Raw genomic sequence first — 24,204 nt, forward strand, 5'->3', positions numbered from 1 at the left:
TCTTATCTGGGTTAAGCAGAAGGAAGTTAATTAGCATCCAAATTCTTATGTCCTGCACACATTGCTCAACTTTATTAATCTGGTTTATCTCATCAGGTTTTTATGACGTATAACTGTGTGTCGTCAGCATAACAGTGAAAACTAATATCATGCTTACGGATTATGTTGCCCAGAGAAAGCATGTAAAGGGAAAAAAGCAGTGGGCCCAAAACTGAACCCTGTGGAACACCAAACTCCACTAGAGAACATGCAGAATAATCACCATTTAAGTCTACATACTGATAACGATCGGTCAGGATCTGAGCCAGGAGAGGGCTGTACCCTTAATTCCTACTACATTTTCTAATCTGTGAAGAAGAATACTATGATCAATGGTGTCAAAAGCTGCACTGAGGTCGAGTAATACAAGCATGGTTACACAACCTTGATCAGAGGCGAATAGGAGGTCATTTACTACTTTAACGAGTGCCGTGCTATGATGAGGCCTAAATCCTGACTGATACAGTTCATGTATGCCATTTCTATGTAGATATGAGCATAGCTGCTCCGCTACTATCTTTTCCAGAATCTTAGAGATAAAGCGGAGGTTTGATATTGGCCTGTAATTGGACAGCTGACAGGGGTCGAGGTCAGGTTTCTTAATAATCGGTTTAATAACTGCTATTTTAAAGGATTTTGGAACATAACTAATGCTGAGTGAAGAATTAATTATTCTCAACAGGGGTTCTGTTATTGCTGGTACTATCTGTTTAAGAAAATGTGTCGGTACAGGATCTAATATACAGCTTGATAAATTTGCAGAAGAGATGAGTGAAATTAGTTCATTCTCTTCAAGGGGAGTAAAGTATTCTAGGTTCCGATCTGACATGGCTAGATTAACATCAGCATAAATTACATTGTATGACATAAACTGGTAGCTACTGGTATAGTAGTAACTCTCAATGTGCATTTTAAAAAAGTTACAATGCAACTGAAACATTAGAGTGCATAAAAAATCCCTATCAGTGAGAGAACAGAAATTTTAGGAATGGTCAAATGAAAAACATGGTACATTCTTAAAAAGAAGGAATGCACTGATGAGTTAAACCTGAAAGACAACCAAGGTGGATAACTGCAGAATTCCTTCCTTGGTGAAGATAAACTGCTTTACAACATCTAGCCAAGATAATAACATGCTGGAGGAGGTACAGTGGGCGTATCATTTCCCGAAGCCTACAGCCAGGAGACACCTTCATAAGTGTAAACACAGCGTGTAACCTGAACGTGCAAACTATTGGTAACACTCAAGAACAGAAAGGCCAGATTAGATTTTACTGAAAAACTGGATACTTTAGACAGATGAAACCAAGATTAACTGAATGATTGGAAAAGAAGAACATGGAAAAGGAAAGAAATGGCTCATGTTCAAAAGCACAACACCAAAGCATACAAGTGATCTGGTGTCGCCATGCCAGTGGAAATGGTTCACTGCTGTTTACTGATGATGTCAGGATGAATTCTGAAGTCTACAGAGATATACTTTCCTCTTAGGTTTGGTCAAATTCTGCAGAACAATCCCAAGAGCTTCTTAAGGAAATGAGAAATGGATTGCTTTTAAATAGACGAGTCAGTCCCATGATCTTAACCCAAGTGACCATGCTTTATAATCACTGTACTCGAGACAGAACTCAACGCATACACACACAAGCAGCAACTGAAGGTGTCTGCAGTAAAAGATCTGGTGGAGCATCTCAAGCAAGGAAACTGAGTATTTTGTTGATGTCCATGGGTTCCAGACTTTAGGCAGTTATTAGAAATAATCCTTTTATTTATAATTATTTTGATTTGTCTAATTATTTTAGAGCCTGTGAAAATAGAGTGATTTTGTAAAAGAAGTGGCTGAACTTTTGAGTGAATTCTAGACTTCGATCACACGTTTATTGCGTCGGTTTAAATCTAGCTAAGTCATTTAGATCACGGCTAATTCTGCCTTCTATTGCGATAAGAGTGAACTGACGTGCACTTTTTTTCGCTTTACGATGCATCCAAGGTCATTGTCCGCAGGTTCAATCGTGCCAGCTGTGTGTGTATGTACCGTGTGTGTGTGCTGTGATGCTCAGCTTTTTTTTTGCCTCACTAGAGTACACATTTAAAATAAAACTACAGTACACAATAGTTTGTCTCTCCACCCAGCAAGAGCACTTTTCATACCTACAAAAACAAGTCGCCACCTGGATATTGGCCCCAATGTTATGACAACAATGCCACGTGTTTGTTTTCCCTTCAGCCCTGCAGTTATGTGCTGGTACACGTCTCCGAGACGCGGCTCTCAATGCGTCACACTGTAAATATTTCAACAAGTGGTGTTTGTTACTTTGACAAATCACTGAAGCGATCTTGGAACATGTGCATGACTCTCCAGGGACTTCATCTGAGGGACTACCTGAGAAGGTGTGTGTGTGTGTGTGTGTGTGTGTGTGTGAATGGGACACCTGCCAAAGTGCTAGAATGCAAATTTCACGTGTGGGAATATTTCAGTTAGCTGAGCTTTAAATAATTATGTAAAATCACTCATGGAGTCATTCCAGCTTAACCATAGTACGTACAGCACCAGTTAAAAGTTTGGGTTCATTTTCACTTCAATCTAAACCGAAACTGAGATTTCCAATCTATTCCAATCCAACAGCAGCGACAATCAGTTGTTATTTTAAGACATGAAGATCAGCTGTTCTGGAACAGGTCTTACAGGAACAGTATCGAGTCGAGTGTGTTTGTAAAACCCATTAAGCTCCAGGATGAAACTGTCTCTCATGAAGACCAAAACTGAGCTCTGCTGCAGAGGAGAAGTTCATTTAGAGTCACCAGCCTCAGAAATCACCAATTAACAACCAGCACCTCAGATTAGAGCCGTTATGAAGCTTTACAGAGCAGAAGGAGCAGATATACATCTCAATATCAACTGTTCAGAGGAGATTATTGTGTGTTTGGGATAATAAACGTCTTCAGTATTGTTTTACAGTGTAGAAAGAAATAAACATCAGAAAGGACCAGGAGTGTAGAAGAACGTTTGGTGGCACTGTAGTGTTGGTTGTGCATGCATCTGCCCAATAAGGCAACTTGTGTTTCTTGTGTAAATATATTAAGGCATTGTCATGCCTAAATGCTTTGTTTGTTGTGTAACAAACTTACCACCATACCATTAACTAACTATAAGACTAACAAACTCAACGCTTTAAAAGGGAAAGAAATATTCAGATAAGCCTCCCAGGCATGCGTGAGATGTTTGTACTTGCATGCAAAAGCGACTGGATGTCGGTGACTTCCAAAAGGGATCTGCGCTCAGGTCATTTTAAAATGATGTCCTTTTTTTTGTATTTCTTTTTTTTTTCTTATTTAATTTTATTTAGACAGGAACTGATCATATCCATGTCATGTATCTAGGAGTGATTACCAGGTCAGTACAAATCAGGTAGAACAGCAGGTTTACCTGCATTCCTTTCATTATAATTCAGTATAACAAACACGTGTATACTTTTTATAAATATCTATTTATTTGTCTTAAGGGTAAGCAGACGTTTGCAGTCAATCGCATTTATGGTGTGAAAAAAGAGACACGCCAGTGGTGGTGCACTGCTGTTTCAAATTGTTTAATCATTAATAAGAGGATCACCGTGCTCTGAGGTCAGAGCATGATACAGAGGTTAGTGTGACTTCTCGGTTCATGCATTCTCCTTCTCTTTTCGTTTTGCCCTCCTGGACAGACAATCATGGATTTTGTGTGCTGGGAACTGGACATCTATTTATATGTGCAATAAACTTTTAAGATGAAAAAAAAATAGGATTACGTGAACAAAAAACCTGAACCAGGTCACTTGGGTTTGGGTTGGGGGTTGATGGAATACTCTATCTTGTATCTTGTAGATCACAGTGATATTCCATTGGAGGGTAATTTAGGCTATTTGGGAACACCAGTTAGCCTAATCAGCATGCCTTTGGACCGTGGGAGGAAACCGGAGTACCTGGAGGAAACCTAGATGGATGGATGATGGATCGTTTTTATTGAAGCTACTGAATAATGTGCTTTATGGTAAATAATACCTTTAAGAAGGTTTAGGGGTAATGTTTTTTTTTATTTTGATAGCGTGAGATGTTGGGTCAAAGGCCCTTCCTGAATCTTTATACACAAACAAGGAGAGAGAGAGAGAGAGAGAGAGAGAGAGAGGAGTGGGTTTGAATTCTGTTTACTGACTGGTTGAATAAAAAAAGAGGACATGTGAAAAATAAACACAGTTTGGACTGACCCCCAGAATAGGATCAGATGATAGGCTGAGATGATGGTGGGTGTGTTTGTGTATGAGATGTGTCAGTGTAAGAGAGAGTGCTGAGCTGCACTGAGTAATATCAGGGCGTTCAGGCCAAACCTGGACTTCAGGGTGTAAATCTGATCGACTTTTACAAAAGACTTTGAGCGCAGATTCTTAGCTGCAGTAAAAAGTTTTAACATGCAGATGTTTTAAAGAAGGCTGTACGTCCGTGAACGACAATCCCGGCCGAGGTGGCTCGGGGCTCACTGCAGTCGTATCCATGAACGTTCAGCGAGTCGAACATCTGATCCTTGACAGTTGACAGATAAGTTGTTGCCACTTGCAGAAGAGACACACGATTATTTACCAACACATGAACTTGTCTGGGAGATGACTTGTCCCACATCCCCCGTACAGTCCTGACCTCGCTCCAAGACCATGTTTAAGCCATTAAATGAGTTCCTGGGAGGCCGGCGTTCAGATAGACGGTCCGATCACGTCTCCGTTTCTACCCAGATTGTGTCCAAGCACTAGTAAAACACTGGGATTAGTGCATTAGTGTAGCAGGGGATTATATAGAGAAATAAAGGTATGTTTTTACTCTTTAACTGTTATTCTGCACAATTTTTTTCACAAGTTTGACTTGAATGCCCTCCATACGACAAGCACAACATCTATCTACTCTTATTGCATAAGCACCAAAACTCAGGAATATTGTACGTCATACTGTATATTACAGCATCACAGCCTCATCTCAAAGCTGTTCCAAGTGTATATTAAAGTTACACATTGCAATGTTGCTTCCAACTGAAAGTGTTTTAACTGACCAAACGATTGGAACGTACTTGGTAATGTGCCTACAATACACACTCGGAACGCTACATGCCTACCTCAAGGGTAAATATGTGGGACGATGTGATGCTTCAGTAACCGTCAGCCAGGCCTTGTGTCATCCCAACAAACAAATCTATATTTAAACAATGGGCTTAATACACTTGCCCGGAGCAGAATTGAAGAGACAATGCTTACTGGATATCAAGTTCGGCCATAAGTCATTTAAACCACTGTGGAATAAAAGTATACTTATATATAAGTATACTGTCTCTGTCTGGTGTGTAGCAAGTGCTGATTCATGCTGATAGAAACTCTAAAGAGTGCACGTCCAAAAACAGGTTTAACCTCACCCACGCTTCAGAGGGTAATCCCACCAGTGACTATTTTAAAGTCCTTTTAAAGAATCATAAATCATGTCATGCCCCTTTTACTAAACAGACATTCGGTTAACTCTTTGGACTCTGTGGGTTGCATGAAATAAAATCTTAAACTATTAGCACTTGTTATGTTTTTTTGATTATTTCCACAAGCGCATTTTAGTGTCATAGTCAATACGTAGGTATTAGTCTTTCGATGGAATCATCTCATAGCAGGAATAAACTGAAGAATAACGTAATAAACAATCAAGTCCATATAAGGGTTGTTGTTTATTGTAAAGACTTGTTCTAGTTGTGCATCAGCCAGCTTTACAAAAGACATATGAAACATTCCTACGCGATGACAAGGCGGTTTATTTCATTGACATGTCGGTGCATGTGGATTTTAGGTGGGAAAAAAAATTATTAAAAATCCAAACATTCCAGAAGCTATAGGTGCAGGAGTGCTGTTCTGCTCATGGCGGATATGATAGGACTTGATGTTTTTATGAGAATTTGAACCATTTCTATAAAACTATAGTATTTCCCATTTATATAATATATAATATATAATATATATAACACCATTTAATAAAATGTACAATATAATAATCAAATAAGGTGTGAAGAAACAATACAATAACAAATGATACATTTTTATACTAAAAAATAAATAATAAAGAAAATGGACATTTTATATAGCACACCGACCAACGCAAATTAAAATGAACATCATCTTCAGGAGTTAAATAGGATGTACAAATAGCTGGATTTGCAGTGCCCTCTAGTGGACCTTGTTGATATTTAGTGATGTACAGTACAGTAGGCCATCAGTCAGTCCTGGTGCTCGAGAGGGAAATCCACAAAAAAAAAATTGTAAGGCTTCACGCACAGCGTTTAAAAACGATAGTGCAAAACCAACTGTAAGCGTTCCACTTGATATTGGCAGCACTAAGTATGAAGTCGTATCTGACGACAGGTTTTTATTTTTAAGTTGCTTATGTAAATGTATTGGTCAATGCCAGGGAGAGACATCCAGTTCCCTGGTTAGTGGTAAGAGCACAGTTAATGTAGAGGGAAGGAATTAGAGGGAGCCAGTAAAGTGGTTCAGACTAAGAAACTAATGACAGAGGATCGGAAAAGAACTCGTTCTCATGAACACAAGCCAGGACTCTTCAGACAGAAAAGTTACTGCTGAATTTTACAGCATTTGCTTGTTTTCTTATGAATCCAGACTTTGGGGGCACCCTGGGTGTGTGTGTGTGTGTGTGTGTGTATATATTTATATATTTGCATATATGTATTTTGGTGTGTGTGTGTGTGTATCATTCTCGAGCTTCATCTGTTTCCTTTTCCTCGGGCTCTTTCTCTTGCGTCTCTTCTAGCTCCTGCTCTTGTGATGTGTTTTCCTTGGCATTTTTTTTGCCCGAATTAAGGTAAGCATTAAACTTGCCCAAAAGTTCAATAGTGTGATTGATCACTAAAGCCAGCCAAGCCATGCCGAAAAATATCCAAACTCCTATAATATATCCATACCAGACCGGGTAAGCCTCGTCAGGGTTGTACGCTGAAAAGACAGAGAATGATGGAAAAGAGAGAATGAGGATAAGCACATAAGGAAATGAGCTCTTGGGTGTGGTGTTTCCAGAGTTTGTGTATGTGGGTGTGGATTTTAAACCCTTACCTGCAACAAAATCTCCAAAGCCTACTGTACTGAGAGTGATAAAGCAATAGTACATGCCCTCTGTTAAACTCCAATCTTCATATTGTTGAAAAAAGACCATAGGGACCACCAGATAGAGGATTCCCGAGCCAATAAATGATGCAAAGTGGAGGGACACCAGAACAAATTTCTGAAAAGAAACACAAAAGCTGAATGAAAGCAACATGAAAATCTGTATCCATCAAATATTTTTTTTTTATGATGTGTTCAAGCGGCTTATTTATTCCCATTTATTTAGACCTAACTAATTAATGCTAATAGATGCCAAACATTATGAATGGACTGAAATTTCACCTGGTGGCTGGTCTTTTTTGCGATCATGGTGCAGAAATTTCTTTCGATGGCCAGCATGTACTTTCCCACTTGATTCAGGACCACCATGTTCAGTGGAATTCCAAAAATGGCGAAGATCACACAAAACACCCGGCCTTGTATTGTAGTAGGTACGATGTTCCCGTAGCCTTTACAGAACATATATACAGTATAGGTGCATTTTAACAACCAGGATATAACAAAGATTTATGTTGACCAACAGAGTTAATATCCTGTACTATACACAATGAGAAAAGTCATATTATTAGGCATAAAGGATCGATTCTATCGCAACAAAACAAGATCCATCCGTCTCTTACCGATAGTTGTCACCACTGCAGCAGCGAACACTGCCGAGCTCGTGAACTTCCAGAAGCCTCCCGCTGTCTTGTTACTTTTCAGACTCATCCCATACTTGGATATATCATCTATAAACTTAAAGACAGAAATACACAACACCATGTGAGTCTTCGGCACACGAACAAAACTTAATTGCTACAAAACCTTTATGTTAAATTTTAAACACACCACATGTATATTTAATTTCATTTTATTTGTGTAATGCTTTTAACAATGCTTATTGTTGCAGAGCACTTCATACACATTTCCATAATTTCTTCTACAGAATTACAATAAATTATTGAAATGTGTATGAAATGTTTGAGAAAATGTGCATAGTGCTGAGGGGAACCTCCCTGGGATGGCAATATGCAGAAACCTTGAGAGGAACCAGACTCATCAGGGAACCCGATATTTTTACAGTGGGGCAAAAACATTTTTTTTCTGCCACCAATTGTGCAAGTTCTCCCACTAATAAAGATGAGAGAGGCCTGTAATTTTCATCATAGGTAAACCTCAACTATGAGACACAAAATTGAGGTTTTGAAACCGAACAATGTAATTGATGCAGATGTTAATCTAGCCATGTCAGACCAGAACCTAGAATACTTCACTCCCCTTGAAGAGAATGAACTAATTTCACTCATCTCTTCTGCAAATTCATCAACCTGTATATTAGATCCTGTACTGACACATTTTCTTAAACAGATAGTACCAGCAATAACAGAACCCCTGTTGAGAATAATTAATTCTTCACTCAGCATTGGTTATGTTCCAAAATCTTTTAAATGAGCAGTTATCAAACCAATAATTAAGAAACCTGACCTCGACCCCTGTCAGCTGTCCAGTTACAGGCCAATATCAAACCTCCCCTTTATCTCTAAGATTCTGGAAAAGATAGTAGCGGAGCAGCTATGCTCATATATACATAGGAATGGCATACATGAACTGTATCAGTCAGGATTTAGGCCTCATCACAGTACAGAGACAGCACTCGTTAAAGTAGTAAATGACCTCCTATTGGCCTCTGATCAAGGTTGTGTAACCATGCTTGTATTACTCGACCTCAGTGCAGCTTTTGAAACCGTTGATCACGCTATTCTTCTTCACAGATTATAAAATGTAGTAGGAATTAAGGGTACAGCCCTCTCCTGGCTCAGATCCTATCTGACCCATCGTTATCAGTATGTAGACTTAAATGGTGATTATTCTGCATGTTCTCTAGTAGAGTTTGGCGTTCCGCAGGGTTCAGTTTTAGGTCCACTGCTTTTTTCCCTTTACATGCTTCCTCTGGGCAACATAATCCGTAAGCATGGTGTTAGTTTTCATTGTTATGCTGACGATACACAGTTATATGTCTCAGCAAAACCTGATGAGAAAAAACAGCTTACTAAAATTGAGCAATGTGTGCAGGACATAAGAAATTGGATGCTAATTAACTTCCTTCTGCTAAATCCGGATAAGACAGAAGTTCTAGTCATAGGACCGCATACAGCTAGGAGTAAAATTTTAGATCACACCGTAACTTTAGATGGCCTTTCTGTTCCATCAAGTGCAACAGTGAAAGACCTCGGTGTGATTATTGATTCCAGCCTTTCATTTGAAGCTCATGTAGATAATATTACCAGGATAGCATTCTTTCACCTCAGAAATATTGCCAGGATAAGAAATTTATTGTCGCTAAACGATGCAGAAAAACTAGTTCATGCTTTTATCACCTCTAGGTTGGACTATTGTAATGCCTTACTGTCTGGTTGTTCAGCTAGATGCATAAATAAGCTTCAGCTAGTCCAGAATGCAGCAGCGAGAGTCCTCACTAGAGCCAGAAGATATGAGCACATCACCCCTATCTTATCTTCACTCCATTGGCTCCCTGTGAAATTTTGCATTGATTTTAAAATACTACTCTTGACATATAAAGCATTAAATGGTGTAGCGCCGCAGTACCTAACCGTCACGCCTACTTCGATCAAAGGATGCAGGCTGCTTATCAGTACCGCGTATTATGAAAAATACAGCTGGGGGCAGAGCTTTTTCTTACAAAGCCCCAAAGTTATGGGATAGTCTTCCAAATAGTGTTCGGGACTCAGACACAGTCTCAGTGTTTAAGTCCAGGCTAAAAACCTATTTATTTAGCCAAGCATTTTTATAAATAGATTAGCCTTAGGTAAAGGAGCAGATCTGGGGGACTCATGGACGTAGAGTATTATGGTGAACTGGTATGTTTGGATGCTGTCTTCCTCACTCTCATTGATCACTCAGGTTTGCTGACGGTGAGGTGATTGGTTGCTTTACATCTCAGTTCCCCCTCATGTTTGTGTTTCCTTCTGGCTCTCCCTTTTAGTTATGATGTCATAGTCAGTCCTGCCGGAGTCTCTGCTTGCACTCTACAGTTAATATACATTCACATTATACATTGTGTGACTGTGACCAGACCTAACTGTTATCTCTCCTCTTCTTCTCTTCCCCCCCCTCTTTCTCTTTCCTCTCTCCTCCTGTCTCCCCCTTTCACTCTTTCTCTCTCTCTCTGTCGAGCTACACATGTCGTTCCCGAGCTGCCAGTGATCCAGACTCCCTTTGCCCTCCGGACCTGTCTGACCCATCCTGGTGCCCCGCTTCTGGCTGAAGATCTCGTCACATGGATGCCCCGTGTGTCTCTCTGGGATACGTCTGGTGTCTGGAAATGATTCTCTCTACCTAGAAAATGGTTCTGGCCTTGACTGGTGTTGGCAACTGTTTCTCTGGGGACTTGACAGTTTGATAGTTCAGGACTGGAACTTCTTACAAGTCTACCTGGAAAATCCAGAAAATCACATTGTAGGATTTTTAATGGGATCATTGTCACACTGAAAGACCCAGCCATGTTTCATCTTCAATGCCCTTGCTGATGGAAGGAGGTTTTGACTCAAAATCTCATTCTTTCCTTTACACGGATCAGTCATCCTGGTCCCTTTGCAGAACAACAGTCCCAAAGCATGATGTTTCCACCCCCGTGCTTCACAGTAGGTCTGGTGTTCTTTGGATGCAACTCAGCATTCTTTCTCCTTCAAACACGACAGCTGAGTTTTTACCAAAAAGTTCTATTTTGGTTTCATCTGACCATATGACATTCTTCCAATTCTCTTCTGGATCATCCAAATGTTTGCTAACAATCATCAGACGGGCCTGGACATGTCCTGGCTTAAGCAGGGGGACACGTCTGGCACTGCAGGATTTGAGTCCTTGGCGGCGCAGTGTGTTACTGATGGAAGCCTTTGTTACTTTGGTCTCAGCTCTCTGCAGGTCATTCACTAGGTCCCCCGTGTGGTTCTGGGATTTTTGCTCACAGTTCTTGTGATCATTTGACCCCACGGGGTGAGATCTTGTGTGGAGCCCCAGATGGAGGGAGATTATCAGTGGTCTTGTATGTCTTCCAGTTTCTAATAATTGCTCCCACAGTTGATTTCTTCACTCCAAGCTGCTTCCCTACTGCAGATTCAGTCTTCCCAGCCTGGTGCAGGTCTACAGTTTTGTTACTGGTGACCTCTTTGGTCTTGGCCATAGTGGAGTTTGGAGTGTGACTGTTTAAGGTTGTGGACGGGTGTCTTTTATACTGATAACAGATGCCATTAATACATTAAAGAAGAAGTTACAGGTCTGTGAGAGCCAGAAATCTTGCTTGTTTGTAGGTGACCAAATACTTATTTTCCACCATAATTTGCAAATAAATTCTTTAAAAATCCTACAATGTGATTTTCTGGATTTTTCTTATCTTGTCTCTCATAGTTGAGGTATACCTATGATGAAAATTACAGGCCTCTCTCGTCTTTTTAAGGGGGAGAACTTGCACAATTAGTGGCTGAATAAATCCTTTTCGCCCCACTGTATGATAGGTTTATAAAAGTCCATTTTCTTCTTATATAAACAAAATGCTGCAACAATCATTTACATTCAGTTGTACTGCATACCTCCAAAAAAGGTACATACATGATCAGAACTACAAATTACATTACTGATCATTTCTGCTTCAAATACTGATATTATATTACAGAAGAGAAGCGTTTCAACACTACCTTACCGGCAAACTGAAATACATTTGATGTACTGTATTGTGTATTGTTGGGTTCTGTGCATAGTTGTATTCTGTGGTTTTATGAAAATTTACTATAAAACTGTTTTTGGTTGCATTATTCCTGAAAACCCCTGCAATTTATTTGTATCACTAATAATATTTTAAATCCCTCATCCAGAGCTATATCATAGTCCCTTTTAATAGTTAAAACAAAACATTATTAAATATACTTGTTTCATATTCAAACCATTGTATTCTAAGAGCTCAGAAGGCCAATGTGTTACTTCATTTGCATTGCAAAGTGCATTCGAATGTTTGTGTGGGTTTTGACGTGAGCACAGCAGTTTTAGGAGTTTGAACTGCGAGTGGTGAGCAGTACCAGAACCCTGTGGTACTTTTCCAAAGTTATCACCATAACCGTTCTCATAATTACGAGTTCATTGAATTAATCAGTCAAGTATTAATTTCAGTTCATTTGAAAGACAAAGAAGAAGAAGAATTTGGGTAGCACACATACTATACAACATGATATATACTGTACATACAGTATGACTGTGAATATAAAACGTATAGGATTCTGACTCTGTACTGTATTCGGATCGTCCCTATCCCAGCATCAACAACCTGCAGCTGTTGGTCTTTAACCTTAAACAGTGTCATGTACTCTCTTTTCTTTTCACTCATTTAATCTTTTCACTGCTTATCCTGTACAAGGTCCCATGTGGCCTTTAGCCTACCCAGGAGACTGTAGGCACGAGGCAGGGTGCTAATTCATTACACACACACACTATGAGCAATTTAGAAATATCAAAGAGCCTGGTCCACATGTCCATAAAAAATACCCACTGAGTATAAAGCGAGAACAGACTTGAATCGAAACCTCGACCTTGGAGGTGCAAGGCCACAGCACGAATCGCTATATGCAGTATATTCTTATAAGGCACTTTTTTTTTTTTTTACAATTTCCGCTGAATTAGGTAAATGTAAATTGCTTGACGTCAGTGCAGTTCTTGTTATGATGACTAACAGCATTCTACGCAGACTTGAGAAAGCTCATGTCTTATCTGACTGACAATTATAAAATTCTAAGTGTTAATAGAACTGTTCTCTGTATATTTCCTCTAGGTAAAGTTATTCAAAAAGATGATATTAGGTCCGGTGGCACGGCGGTGGAGATGTTAACACTGTCGCCTTGCACCTTCTGGGTCCGGGTTTGATTCCCGGCCAGGTTTGATTCCCGTCTCTGTGTGCATGGAGTTTTTTATGTTCTCCCTGTGATTAGTGGGTTTCCTCCGGGTACTCCGGTTTCCTCCCATAGTCCAAAGACATGCAGATTAGGCTAATTGGTGTTCTCAAATTGCCCATAGTGTGTAAATGAGTGTGTGTATGTGTGTGCCCTGTGATGGATTGGCACTCTGTCCAGGGTTTACCCCGCCTTGTGCCCTAAGCCTCCTGGAAAAGCCATATGAACCCTGCGACCCTGAGTACAGGATAAAGTGGTATAGAAGATGAGTGAGTGAGTGATATTAGGTCCACTGATATGACCCACAACATAACTAGCTAGTTGATGGACAACAGTTTAATAATATTAAGGGACATTAATGAAAAAATTATTCTGGATGGCCTTTTCAGTAATGTGTAGTTCGAAGTTGAGACCTTGGTGGGATTAGATACTGTTTCAACAACCTTATGCAATGTCATAACATTTTTTTTTCAACCAGACTGAGATTCTTCTCAAGCACATCCCAAAGGTATTCAGTGAGGTTAAAGTTGGACCGCTATCGTGGCCTGTTTATGATTCATCGTGCTCCCAGATCTACTCACACTCCAAGTCCTGGAATATGGTCAAGTCATTGGGGAAGAAGAAAACCCTCCATAGATGTGATAACCTGGTGATTCAGTACATTCAGGTGGTCAGCTGACTTCATTTTATTGCCCCATAACGTTACGGAGTCTCGACCTGAGTAACTGATCAACCCCAGATCATAACACTGTCTCCAGAGGCTTGTACAGTGGACACTATGCATGATGGGAGCATCGCTTCATGTCCTTCCCTTCTCACCCTGACACGCCCATCACTCTGGAATAGGCTCAGACTGGACTCATCAGGTCACATGACCTTTCTCCATCACTCCAAAGTCCAGTCTTTATGCTCCAAAGCAAACTGAACTTTTTTCCTGATGAGTCCCACTATAGTACAAGTGGTTTTCTCATGAACACACTGCTGTTTAGTTCAATCCCATGAGTTCTCATCATCTTGATGTGAATGGGGAAATGCTCTTACTTTCAATATTGAACTTGGCTATGATTTACACTGTCAGTATGTTTATGATGCAACGTCACTAAGACATTTCTCCACTTGATACAGGCGAATATGTCTTGCAACATGGTTGTTTAAGAAAAGAGAAGCTACTCACCGCAGCAGTTCAGTTAGATGTTAACAAAAATGTGTTAATCGCTGCAGGAACTATCCAGTCAAAGGCTAAAGTAGATGCTTATTAGACGCTATTTCCCAGTATTTTCTGTTTACTATACCACCGGTCATGGTCATGTGATGTCAATTGTATTTGTTTCATTTGATTAGTCTGTGGTTTAGTTTGTTCTTCGGCTTGTGTTTGTTGTGTGTATGTTGTGTGTCGTCACTGTTGTTTTCACTGCACTTGTCACCACTGTTAATTTCCTGTTGTATCTGTGCTCTTTTTTTGTGTTAGCATTATCATTAGCCGTAGTTTTTAGCCCAGACAGATGAAAGGTTTTCTTGTTGTTGTTTAATAACATTAAAACTTCCCTTCATTATGGAACCTATTTAAACCCAAATGTGACATCAGTGAAAAATCCCGACATACTTCTGATGCTGTGCCTCCTCTCGTCCTTTAGACCTGCCAGATTCATCCTGATTCTTTATTTCTACATAAAGCTTCCTGCATTCATGACTTGCCTTCTGTTTGACGTGAATGAGGCCACATGGATAACCTGAAGATTCCCGTGCTCCAAAAGTAGTTTATGCCCTAAAATTCACTTGCTTCTTAATCTATCCTGGTACATTCCAAGATAAATGTTCAGTGTAAAAATGGTAATGAATTCGAGAACATTCACACTATATAGATTACACGGAGCTTTCGTGTAGTCTTTACTGTTGTACATACATAAGCTTTTTTACATGTAAAAACACTTATTAAAGGCACGCTCACCCTCCTGTTTAACTGATTCTGAAACACAACAAGTATTTGTGTAACTTAAAATGTTTTGTTGTTGTCTGTACTATAATTTTACATTAATTAACAATGCAATAATTATTTAGCTGTGATGGCACAAATTTGTTATTTACTCACATAAACTGAGGCTCATTTAATCGTCTTACATTAACTACTTTTTATTTGACACTTTTTAAAATTAAAAACAATATAGCATGTTGATAACGTTTGGGTCTTTCATCTCCATATTTCTCTGCTATCCTGTGAGTAGCCTTTAAGCAGAAACAGGGAAAAGAAAATCTTGGGGTGTTTGGGAAACAATCTGTTAGTAGAATAAATCAAATATAAAAATATATATATATTATTTTTTTTGAATAATCCCTATCACGAGTGCAAATCCCGATAATGCTACAGTCGTGTCGTGTGGTTGGGGTCCTAGAAGTGCTCGTCATATAAATCACGGCAACACTAGCCAAGCATCTGTGAGCCCAGCTGTGGACGGCGCGTTCCTCTGAGTGTGTTCCTCCATTCCTTGGGATTGCATGTGCAACAATTTGAAAAGATCTGGTCAGCTGGCAAAACATGATTCAGAAAGCAGATGACAGCCTTTGCCGTGCCGTGAGAGCTGTCTGGGACGGGAGAGACCCAAAATGTGTGGGAATATTAGCACTGACTAAAGTAGGGAAAGATCAGGGGTAATAAATAAATAAATAAATAATAATAATAATAAATATTCTACTGTTTAAAGTGTTATATAAATTGAGTGAAATACGCATATCTCAACATGTTTTTCCATTATATGGGAAGGTATGAACAGATGTATATTGTAAACTTGTGAATATTCTATACCCCTACAGTTTATCGCTCTCTGCCCTGTTGATCTTAACTCCTATTATGTGCTATAACAGAAGCTAGCTAATTAAATAATTGTTAGTTTTGTTTCTTTCAAATAAACATGAGCAGAATTTCAGTATTTGACTTTGGGTATATATTTTCAATTAGGTTGAGCAATTAAAGCTCATAACAATAGTTAGCTATCTCTCATTAAACATTTTATAGTTCTTTTAGTACATTTCCTCATTATTCTCTGCCTACCATGACGGTGCACATTGAACCACGATAGATGTGCTTTAAAATATAGTGATTGCCACTATGAGTTGATTTATAACTGAACTTCCAGCCTCCTAACACACAGTATGAGTGCAGATCAATCCCTGCTATCTGTTATCACCCAGATGAGGATGGGTTCCCTGTTGAGTCCGGTTCCTCTCAAGGTTTCTTCTTACTGACATCTCAGGGAGTTTTTCCTTGAAATAATTTTAATTCAAACACATTCACATTTCATTTAAACTTTAATAATTCTTTTGATTGTGTAAAGCTGCTTTGCGAAAATGTCAATTGTTATAAGCGCTATACAAATAAAATTGAATTGAATTGAATTCTATATCAGAGAACTACTGTTCAACTGAGCTGTATGTATTGTTAATGCAAATCAAGGCTGTGTATGAGGACATATTAAGAAGATGCTGCTAAAAAATAAATATAATTTGTTTGTTAGTGCTTGTATGGTAATTTGCAGAATGCATAACAGTCCAGGCTTTCTGTAATGCATTCTCCTTTAAGATTCATGTTATTAATATGAATAAATTCATAAATGAATAAATTCATATTGTTGTACTTTTTATGCAGAGCAAATGATAACATGATGGTGATGACTCAACAACATTCAAAGTAGCTTAATGCCAGCTCATATGACCAACTGTGTTGCTGTATGTAAATATAATATATTATGCTTGAATATAATTCAGCATGTAAATATGATACAGTTTAAATAACTGTGGCCACAGCGGCCATGAGATTATTTTAGGTAAGATATTACAGTGTGTGGGAATATTATTCAAATAAAAGTAATAACATTATTTTCTTTAATCATTGGATAGTGTTTTTACCAGCCTTTGGTATTTTTTACTATATCTATATTTTTGGTCTTTGGTCCCAAGTTATGAGAAGTTTTTGAATGTTTTTTTTGGGAGTTTTAGCTGCTTATGAAATATTTATATGTAAATATGTAACCTAGGCTTGAGCCCGAGACTTTGGAACACCAGGTTTGTCTGTTAAATTCTTGGTGCCGGCTCTTTGTTTTATCACTGTATGAGGAGCATATGAACTTTACTCTAACTACATCTATCGGTTATTTGCATGGGAGTCTGACTGCTGACTTGTGCACAGGGAGTGGTAGTGACTATGACTGTTTCTGTCTTTCTGTTTTCCACTAGTGAATATCACAAGCCTGATTGATTTAAAAAGCAGGAATATACATAAATATTGTATAATACTTATGCATTTATATATATAAGAAAATTTTATATATATATATATATATATATATATATATATATATATATATATATATATATATATATATTTATATATATAAATCTCATCATATAAATACAGAGATTTTGTTTTTGTTTTTTTTTCACAATGTATATAAAAGCAGTTTATTAATTTACCATAAACCATTCAGTAAGTATCAACCATCTATAAAATAAGGGCATCTAGACCAGACCAGACATTAAGAGATTTTAACCTAATGCCTGTCACTTCTGATTGCTTCTGTTTTATGATTCAAAAAGAGCAAGACTAAATGAGCCACTGTTGTTTTACTGCCTAATTTCATTTCCTATTAAAAAACAAAAAACAAATCCTAACTCACCGTTCCCATATCTTGAAGGCCACTTTCTCCAAGACATGGATAAATCTGAAGCATCTGATTTTTCCTCTGCTGTAGCCCAACAATTTCAGTCATCACTTCGTCCCCTTCCAGCTTCCAGAAAATTACCCCTCCAAGGAGGACATATGTCATGTACCCCACTCCGAGCATCAGCACAGAAAGGAATTTTCTAAAATTGAAGTCTTTAAAAAGTTTTTTTAACCGTATGGAGGCCATTGTAGCTCCTGAGGCTTACTTCCTAGGTTTACCAATTTGTGGATATTCCAGAGTGCATAGGTGTTGGGTGTGGATTTACCCACATTTGAATGACAGGAAAATTAAGCTACGTCCTTTAAGGGATACTATGTAAATGATGACTGACTGTGATTTATCTATCCACCGAAAGAGGGACTGAGGGAGTGTGGTAAGGCCTGGCATTTTTGTGTAATCAAACGATCTAATTAGAAATTTACTTGCAACACAAAGGGTACCAAAGTACAGTAAATATGTAACAAGAATAAAAGCAAGAGGTTTTAAACTGAATTCAAAAGCACAAGAAATAGTCGGTATTGCAGTGTTTTGGTCTTTTCTTTTCTTAAAAGTCCCCCGTTCACTCTATAGTGACTGTTGTTAATATATAATATAATATAACATAATATAATATAATATAATATCATATGATATCATATAATATAATATAATATAATATAATATAATATAATATAATATAATAATACATAAACACATAATATATAATATAATATAATAATACATAAACACATAATATAGAACACGTCATTATGACAAGTCACTCAAGTTCTGCAAATTGCAATGTATCTATCTATCTATCTATCTATCTATCTATCTATCTATCTATCTATCTATTTATCTATCTATCTATATAGATAGATAAATAGATAGATAGATAGATAGATAGATAGATAGATAGATAGATAGATAGATAGATAGATTGCAATTTGCAGAACTTGCGTGACTTGTCTATATATATATACGTCATACACGTGTTCTCTGAATGTGACAAGCCCAAAAACAAACGTACAAAGCATTTTGATAGTTGACTAAATACCGGCTCTTCCTGGAGGTAATCTAATCTATGTAAAAAACAAAAAGAGAATGCAAATAACAAGATGCAACAAGAAAACTCAAAGGATAAATGCAAATGCATAATGCACTACTAACAAGACGAGTGTGTAGACACAAGTGCTTAGAAGTCATATGACTATTACCAAAACTCCAACCTGTCATCCACACTTTAATTTGGGTTTGTTTGACTCACAAATTACTTTAAGGGCATTTTCACACTTGGCCCAAACATTTCAGTCATCTCCCAGAACTGATTCTGGGCTTCCTCGTGGGAGGCGTTCATTGCAGCTTCGTTTGCACATAAGACACTTCCCTCTGAACCGTGGAATGATTGTACAATTTTATCCTCGTAGGTTTCATTTTGATTATTTCCCTTTTGGTAGTGACACTAAAAAAACTGAAGAACCCATGCAGGCTAGCATGAGATGTACATCTTTGCAAAGATTTTGCAACTCAACACTAACCTCATTTCAGGCGCTCCTTTGCTATCGAATTTGGATTTCTGTGAGAGCCAGGTATTCGGTTTCCTCTGCTCTCCATAAGGATTCTTCCTTGCCACGACATAATGGCATTGCCAGTCACTTTATTAGGTATGCAGAGAAGACAACAGTTGTTCCCCTGTATGCACCCCATGGTGGTTTAGCTGAACTGTGAACCACACGCCACAAATTCCGAAGGGATCATAGAGCATTTCTCTGGACCGCTCCCGGACGTAAAAATTGTTCATGTTATAACAAACATTCGTGTAAACCGTAAAATCATAGTAATGACACCTTAGTTGTGACACTGGCTTCATGTTGGCTTCATAATCACAGAATAGTGGACCGAAATATTTGGGCTCTGCCAATTTAAAAACATTGCATGTGCATAAAATATAAAGAAGTTGTTGTAAATGAATAGAATGTCGTAAATGTAGTTAGAGTCATTAAGATGGCACAAGTGATGTATGACATCCAGAGTATAATGTACACATTAGATGTATGCAAATATTGGAAAAACATAACAAGAAAGAAAAAACTAAATAGTTCAAACTGTACACTTTATAGATAAAAGCTCATTTCTTGAGTGTAAAACCACAGGGCTTAAACCATTCTGATTTTAAAGAAGCCTTTTTCCTTTTCCTTCTCTTGGAGTTGGTTCTCTGATGTACTCAGACCATCGCCCGGTTTTCTTACCGAAGATCTTTGCTCATCCCTGGCAGAAACAGGGAGCTTTTTGAGGCCGAGAAAATGCTCCATGATCCTGGCACCTATGTTGAGAAGAAGGGCAAGCCATGCCAGGGCGAAGATGATCCAGACTGCAGCGAGACAGCGGTACAATGAGACGTTTTGCTTCTCCTGGCCATTACCTGGTGATAATAAGGATAATTCACATTAGACCTTTGAAACACTGGGGGGTTCACACAGCATGTACAGTAATTAAGACTAGAAGTACATACAAAAAAAAAAAAGAAAACATAACTCTTAAAACATAATAGACTCTCAGAGGCAGTTTGGTTTATTTAAAAAAAAAAAAACTAAAAAGCTTCTATGTTTGACCATCTTATATTTAAATTCAAACATTCCAGACACTCACCAACCACATAGTCTCCAAAGCCGATGGTACTAAGTGTTATGAAGACGTAGTAGAAGCCCTCTCCGTATGACCAGCCCTCCACATAGCTGAAGATCATGGGTGGGAAGATCAGGAAGAGCACGCTGCCCATGAGCAGGAATAAGGCCACCGCCAGCACCTCCACACACTGCTGCGCTCAAAACATCCACATCTTCTGAGAGGGAGCTATAGTGAAGCCTTCAGTGTACACAACTAATTTGTACATGACTGTGTATCAATCACTTTAAGCAATTTATTTGTGTCCTGAAGACAAGAACATCTGTTTTATGTGTGTGTGTGTGTGTGTGTGTGTGTGTGTGTGTGTGTATTCATATACCGTGTGTGTATATAAACTAAAATATCTACACTGGACCAAGTATTGAATGCTGTAAATATTCACACTTTTCCTGTGGTAAAAATTTTCTTTAAAAAATGTCATATTAGGAAGTCTTAAAAATAAAAATTTGAAGAAATAAACACTTGAAATACTGCATATTAGTCTGTGTGTAATGAATCTATATGTGATTTTCACTTTTTGAAATAAACTGCTGAAATAAATAACATTTCAGTAATATTCTAATTTATTGAGAACACCTGTATATACAGAATGTATGTGTATAACAAAGAGCAACAGAACTGAGAAAAAAAAGGGGCAAAATCTAAATAGATTTTTTAAACTCCAGCCCATACAAAAATGGAAAGTGAACAAAAAAACAAATCATTTTTCATTTTGTTTTTTCGATTATGGGCATTAATGTCTAAAAAAAAGGGGAATTTTTAAGGTCCCCTTTAATAAGTATATTTCACAGGAAAGTATTTAAATACTTTTAAATCATTATGGTATATAAAGATGATCACACGACTGAGATTCCATTTGTTCCCCATTAATATTATATTCTCCAATATTTATGTAAAATAAAGCAATACTACATTTTAAACATAGCTACAAACAGTGTATGTTCAGTGTGTGTCCGCATGAATATAATGCCTTATCCCAAATTCCCAAAGATCATGGAAAGGAAGGACAAATAAATGATGGATCTTTATAGCAATAGTCAAAGTCTTGAGTCTTGACCACTGAATTACCGCCAGCAAACTTTAACATTGCTAGCATGTCCATTAAAATGAGAAACTTGCAAAACATGTTGCTACAGGCTAAATTCATAGACAAAATTAAGGTTCATTAATGGATATTTGGATGGATTATTGAGAATATAAAACACAAACCCTCTGTTTGAGACCTTAATATACCATCAATATAATAATTTCTCTAGTAGGACACATCGAATAAACAGTTAGAGTGCTAGATGACACCATTTCCCCTCTTGATATGCTATTATAGTTAGATTTTAAAAGTAACTAGAATAACATGATTATGAAAAACACCTCTTATAATACCTTGTGAGGCACCATTGACACCATCCTGTGTTCCAAGCGTCCCAGATGAATGCTGAGACACTTGCTAAGCTGATTCAAAAAGGCCAGGTTAAGAGGGATCCCACACAGGGCATAGAACACACAGAAAACCTGACCTGGGTAAGTGGTGGGTGAGAGATTTCCATAGCCTTTGGGGAGAGAACAATATCCGGATTAATCAAGTTAGTCATATGGTCAGATATCAAAAGCATGCTTTCCTGATTAAGGAAAGACCAACTCGGCCACAAGTCAACAGATGACATTCGGTGCTTTAGCATATTGGTGTCAAATATTTTTTAAGAGTTAACTTGCCTATAGTGGTGACAACGGTCCCTGCAAAGAAGAAAGAACTGCCGAAATCCCAGTTGCTTGGGTTGGTGGAGTTTCCTGAAGGGTTCACCCCACTCTCCCTTGCATCTAAAATCACCTGCAGTAAGAAATATATAGTAATCCAACAAGTCCATGAAGCAAAACGTTTGAACACTAAAGACAGCGGTCGTTTTAGAGTGACACTGACCTGTACAAACTTCTCCAAGGCTGCTCCGTCCAGGCAGGTGTAATTAGCCAGAAAGGACAGTTTCTCCATCTGAAAATGGTTTCGATTTTGGCTCTCAGCCTCTTTCTCAAGCAGTTGGAAAATGGTGGCCCCCAATAGCAGGTAAGTAAATTGAGACAGGGCCAGCAGGGTGGTCCAGCTAAACCTTGTACTTGTGACCTGGAGTTGAGCCATGTATACTCACAAGCACAGGCGACACAGGGGCCCAGAGTTCCCACCGTTAATCAGATAACACTCAATCTAATGTGGGGATCTTTGGGCAGTTTAATCCTCAGACTGCCGTAGTTAAAATAAATCTTATGATCAGACAGGATTATGGAGTAAAAATACCAAGAAATCGTCCATCCTTGCTGACAAACTCAAAAATAATGTTCAAAATTTAAATAAAGAATGAATTAGAAACCCTAACCAGGCTGCAGAGTCTCCCGATATGGATTCATGGAATTGAGAAGTCAGTCTGTCAACGGAAAAAGTCCAAAGTGAGGTGGGAGATTAGGATCCACATGTGAGGCGGTTTTTCGCCATCCTTATTGGTCACCAAAGTGTTAAACGGATGTTTGACTGAACTGCGTGTGAGCCTGTGGTTCCTCTGACAACGACTGAGCATAAGTCTCACGATATGGACCCAGAGCTGTCTCCCACAAGCTCATTTATCACTGCTAAAAACACAGGAGTTCCACCATGTCAGCAGAACATTGGTTAATGTTTCATCTGATAGCAGAACGTTTGTCAAGCGCACTAAATGTAGTAAGAGAGACATTAGTCACTTCGCTTGGGGTTATTCCTTCATTTCATGCAGCATACCATGTAGATATTACCTCACGGACAAGATATGAACTCGCGATACTCTGGGTCTTATACGTCAGCCTTAAACTGGGGTTTAGATTTGATAGCATTGAAATGATAATAATAGCCTTAATATGGTTTACTGTGCAAGGCCTAGGCGTTTTGATTGTGCCTAGTTTATACCTTTATACCCACTGGATTAATGTATTAGAGGGATAATTAATGTAGAAGAGGGACAAAAGTTCGTAAAAAAAATTGCATTTTGTTAAGTGATAGAACAGGTGCATGACAGGTTAGCAGAGGTGGGTTGAGTAGCCAAAAAATTTACTCAAGTACGAGTAGCTGGACTTCAAAAAAATATCATTCAAGTAGAAGTGATACGTAGTCACCCAAAATATTACTCGAGTAAGAGTTAAAAAGTATCCAGTGAAAAGATACTCAAGTAGTAACTGTTTCATCATAATGTTTGATTTATTTATATATTTTTTAGAAATTATGTAAGCAGTCAGACAGAATGATAAAATAATGTACAAATTGCGACATTCCCAAATAATAAAACAAACAGAACAAATGTAAGAAACGTTTTAGCCTCTAGCTTATTTGCTACATTAAATAAAACAGCGAAACTAACCACCGCATGTTTGCTTCACTGTCTACCACTGCTGAAGACAAGCTAGTTCTTGTTATCATTAGTATGTAATAGCTCTGCTTAAGGATTTCCTGTATGAAAAACAACTTTTTGAAATTTCACCAACAGAAACAGAAGAACTAAAGAAGGATGTTGCTCCACCCCTGGTCAATTGAGTATGAAGCTCCACCCCTCTAGTCTTGTCATGGTTGTTTCACGCCCTACTACGTATACAGGTAGAAGTCGCTCCTCCTTCCGGCCTCGACATGGACGCTGCTCTCCCCTAAAACTCTGTTAAGAACAATGTGCCTTCCTC

At 38.3% G+C, this 24,204-nt stretch overlaps 2 protein-coding genes across 2 annotated transcripts; both read right to left on the bottom strand.

Annotated features, from left to right (window-relative positions):
* Positions 1 to 6,107: 6,107 nt before the first annotated feature.
* kcnk17 (potassium channel, subfamily K, member 17) lies at positions 6,108 to 18,250 on the bottom strand. The gene is made up of 5 exons (XM_053510313.1): positions 17,809 to 18,250; positions 7,829 to 7,943; positions 7,491 to 7,657; positions 7,158 to 7,326; positions 6,108 to 7,040 (listed from the first exon to the last, which is right to left on the bottom strand). The coding sequence occupies exons 1-5, from the start codon at positions 18,040 to 18,042 to the stop codon at positions 6,799 to 6,801; spliced, it is 927 nt and encodes a 308-aa protein (XP_053366288.1). The 5' UTR covers positions 18,043 to 18,250; the 3' UTR covers positions 6,108 to 6,798.
* A 1,454-nt stretch (positions 18,251 to 19,704) lies between these two features.
* On the bottom strand, positions 19,705 to 22,689 carry LOC128536175 (potassium channel subfamily K member 16-like). Its single transcript, XM_053510344.1, has 5 exons — positions 22,436 to 22,689; positions 22,231 to 22,345; positions 21,901 to 22,067; positions 20,485 to 20,653; positions 19,705 to 20,257 (listed from the first exon to the last, which is right to left on the bottom strand). Exons 1-5 carry the CDS (start codon positions 22,646 to 22,648, stop codon positions 19,992 to 19,994), a joined length of 930 nt encoding a protein of 309 aa, XP_053366319.1. The 5' UTR covers positions 22,649 to 22,689; the 3' UTR covers positions 19,705 to 19,991.
* Positions 22,690 to 24,204: the final 1,515 nt, after the last annotated feature.

This window comes from Clarias gariepinus, chromosome 13 (assembly GCF_024256425.1).
Source record: "Clarias gariepinus isolate MV-2021 ecotype Netherlands chromosome 13, CGAR_prim_01v2, whole genome shotgun sequence".
In the NCBI taxonomy this organism is placed as follows: Eukaryota; Metazoa; Chordata; class Actinopteri; order Siluriformes; family Clariidae; genus Clarias; species Clarias gariepinus.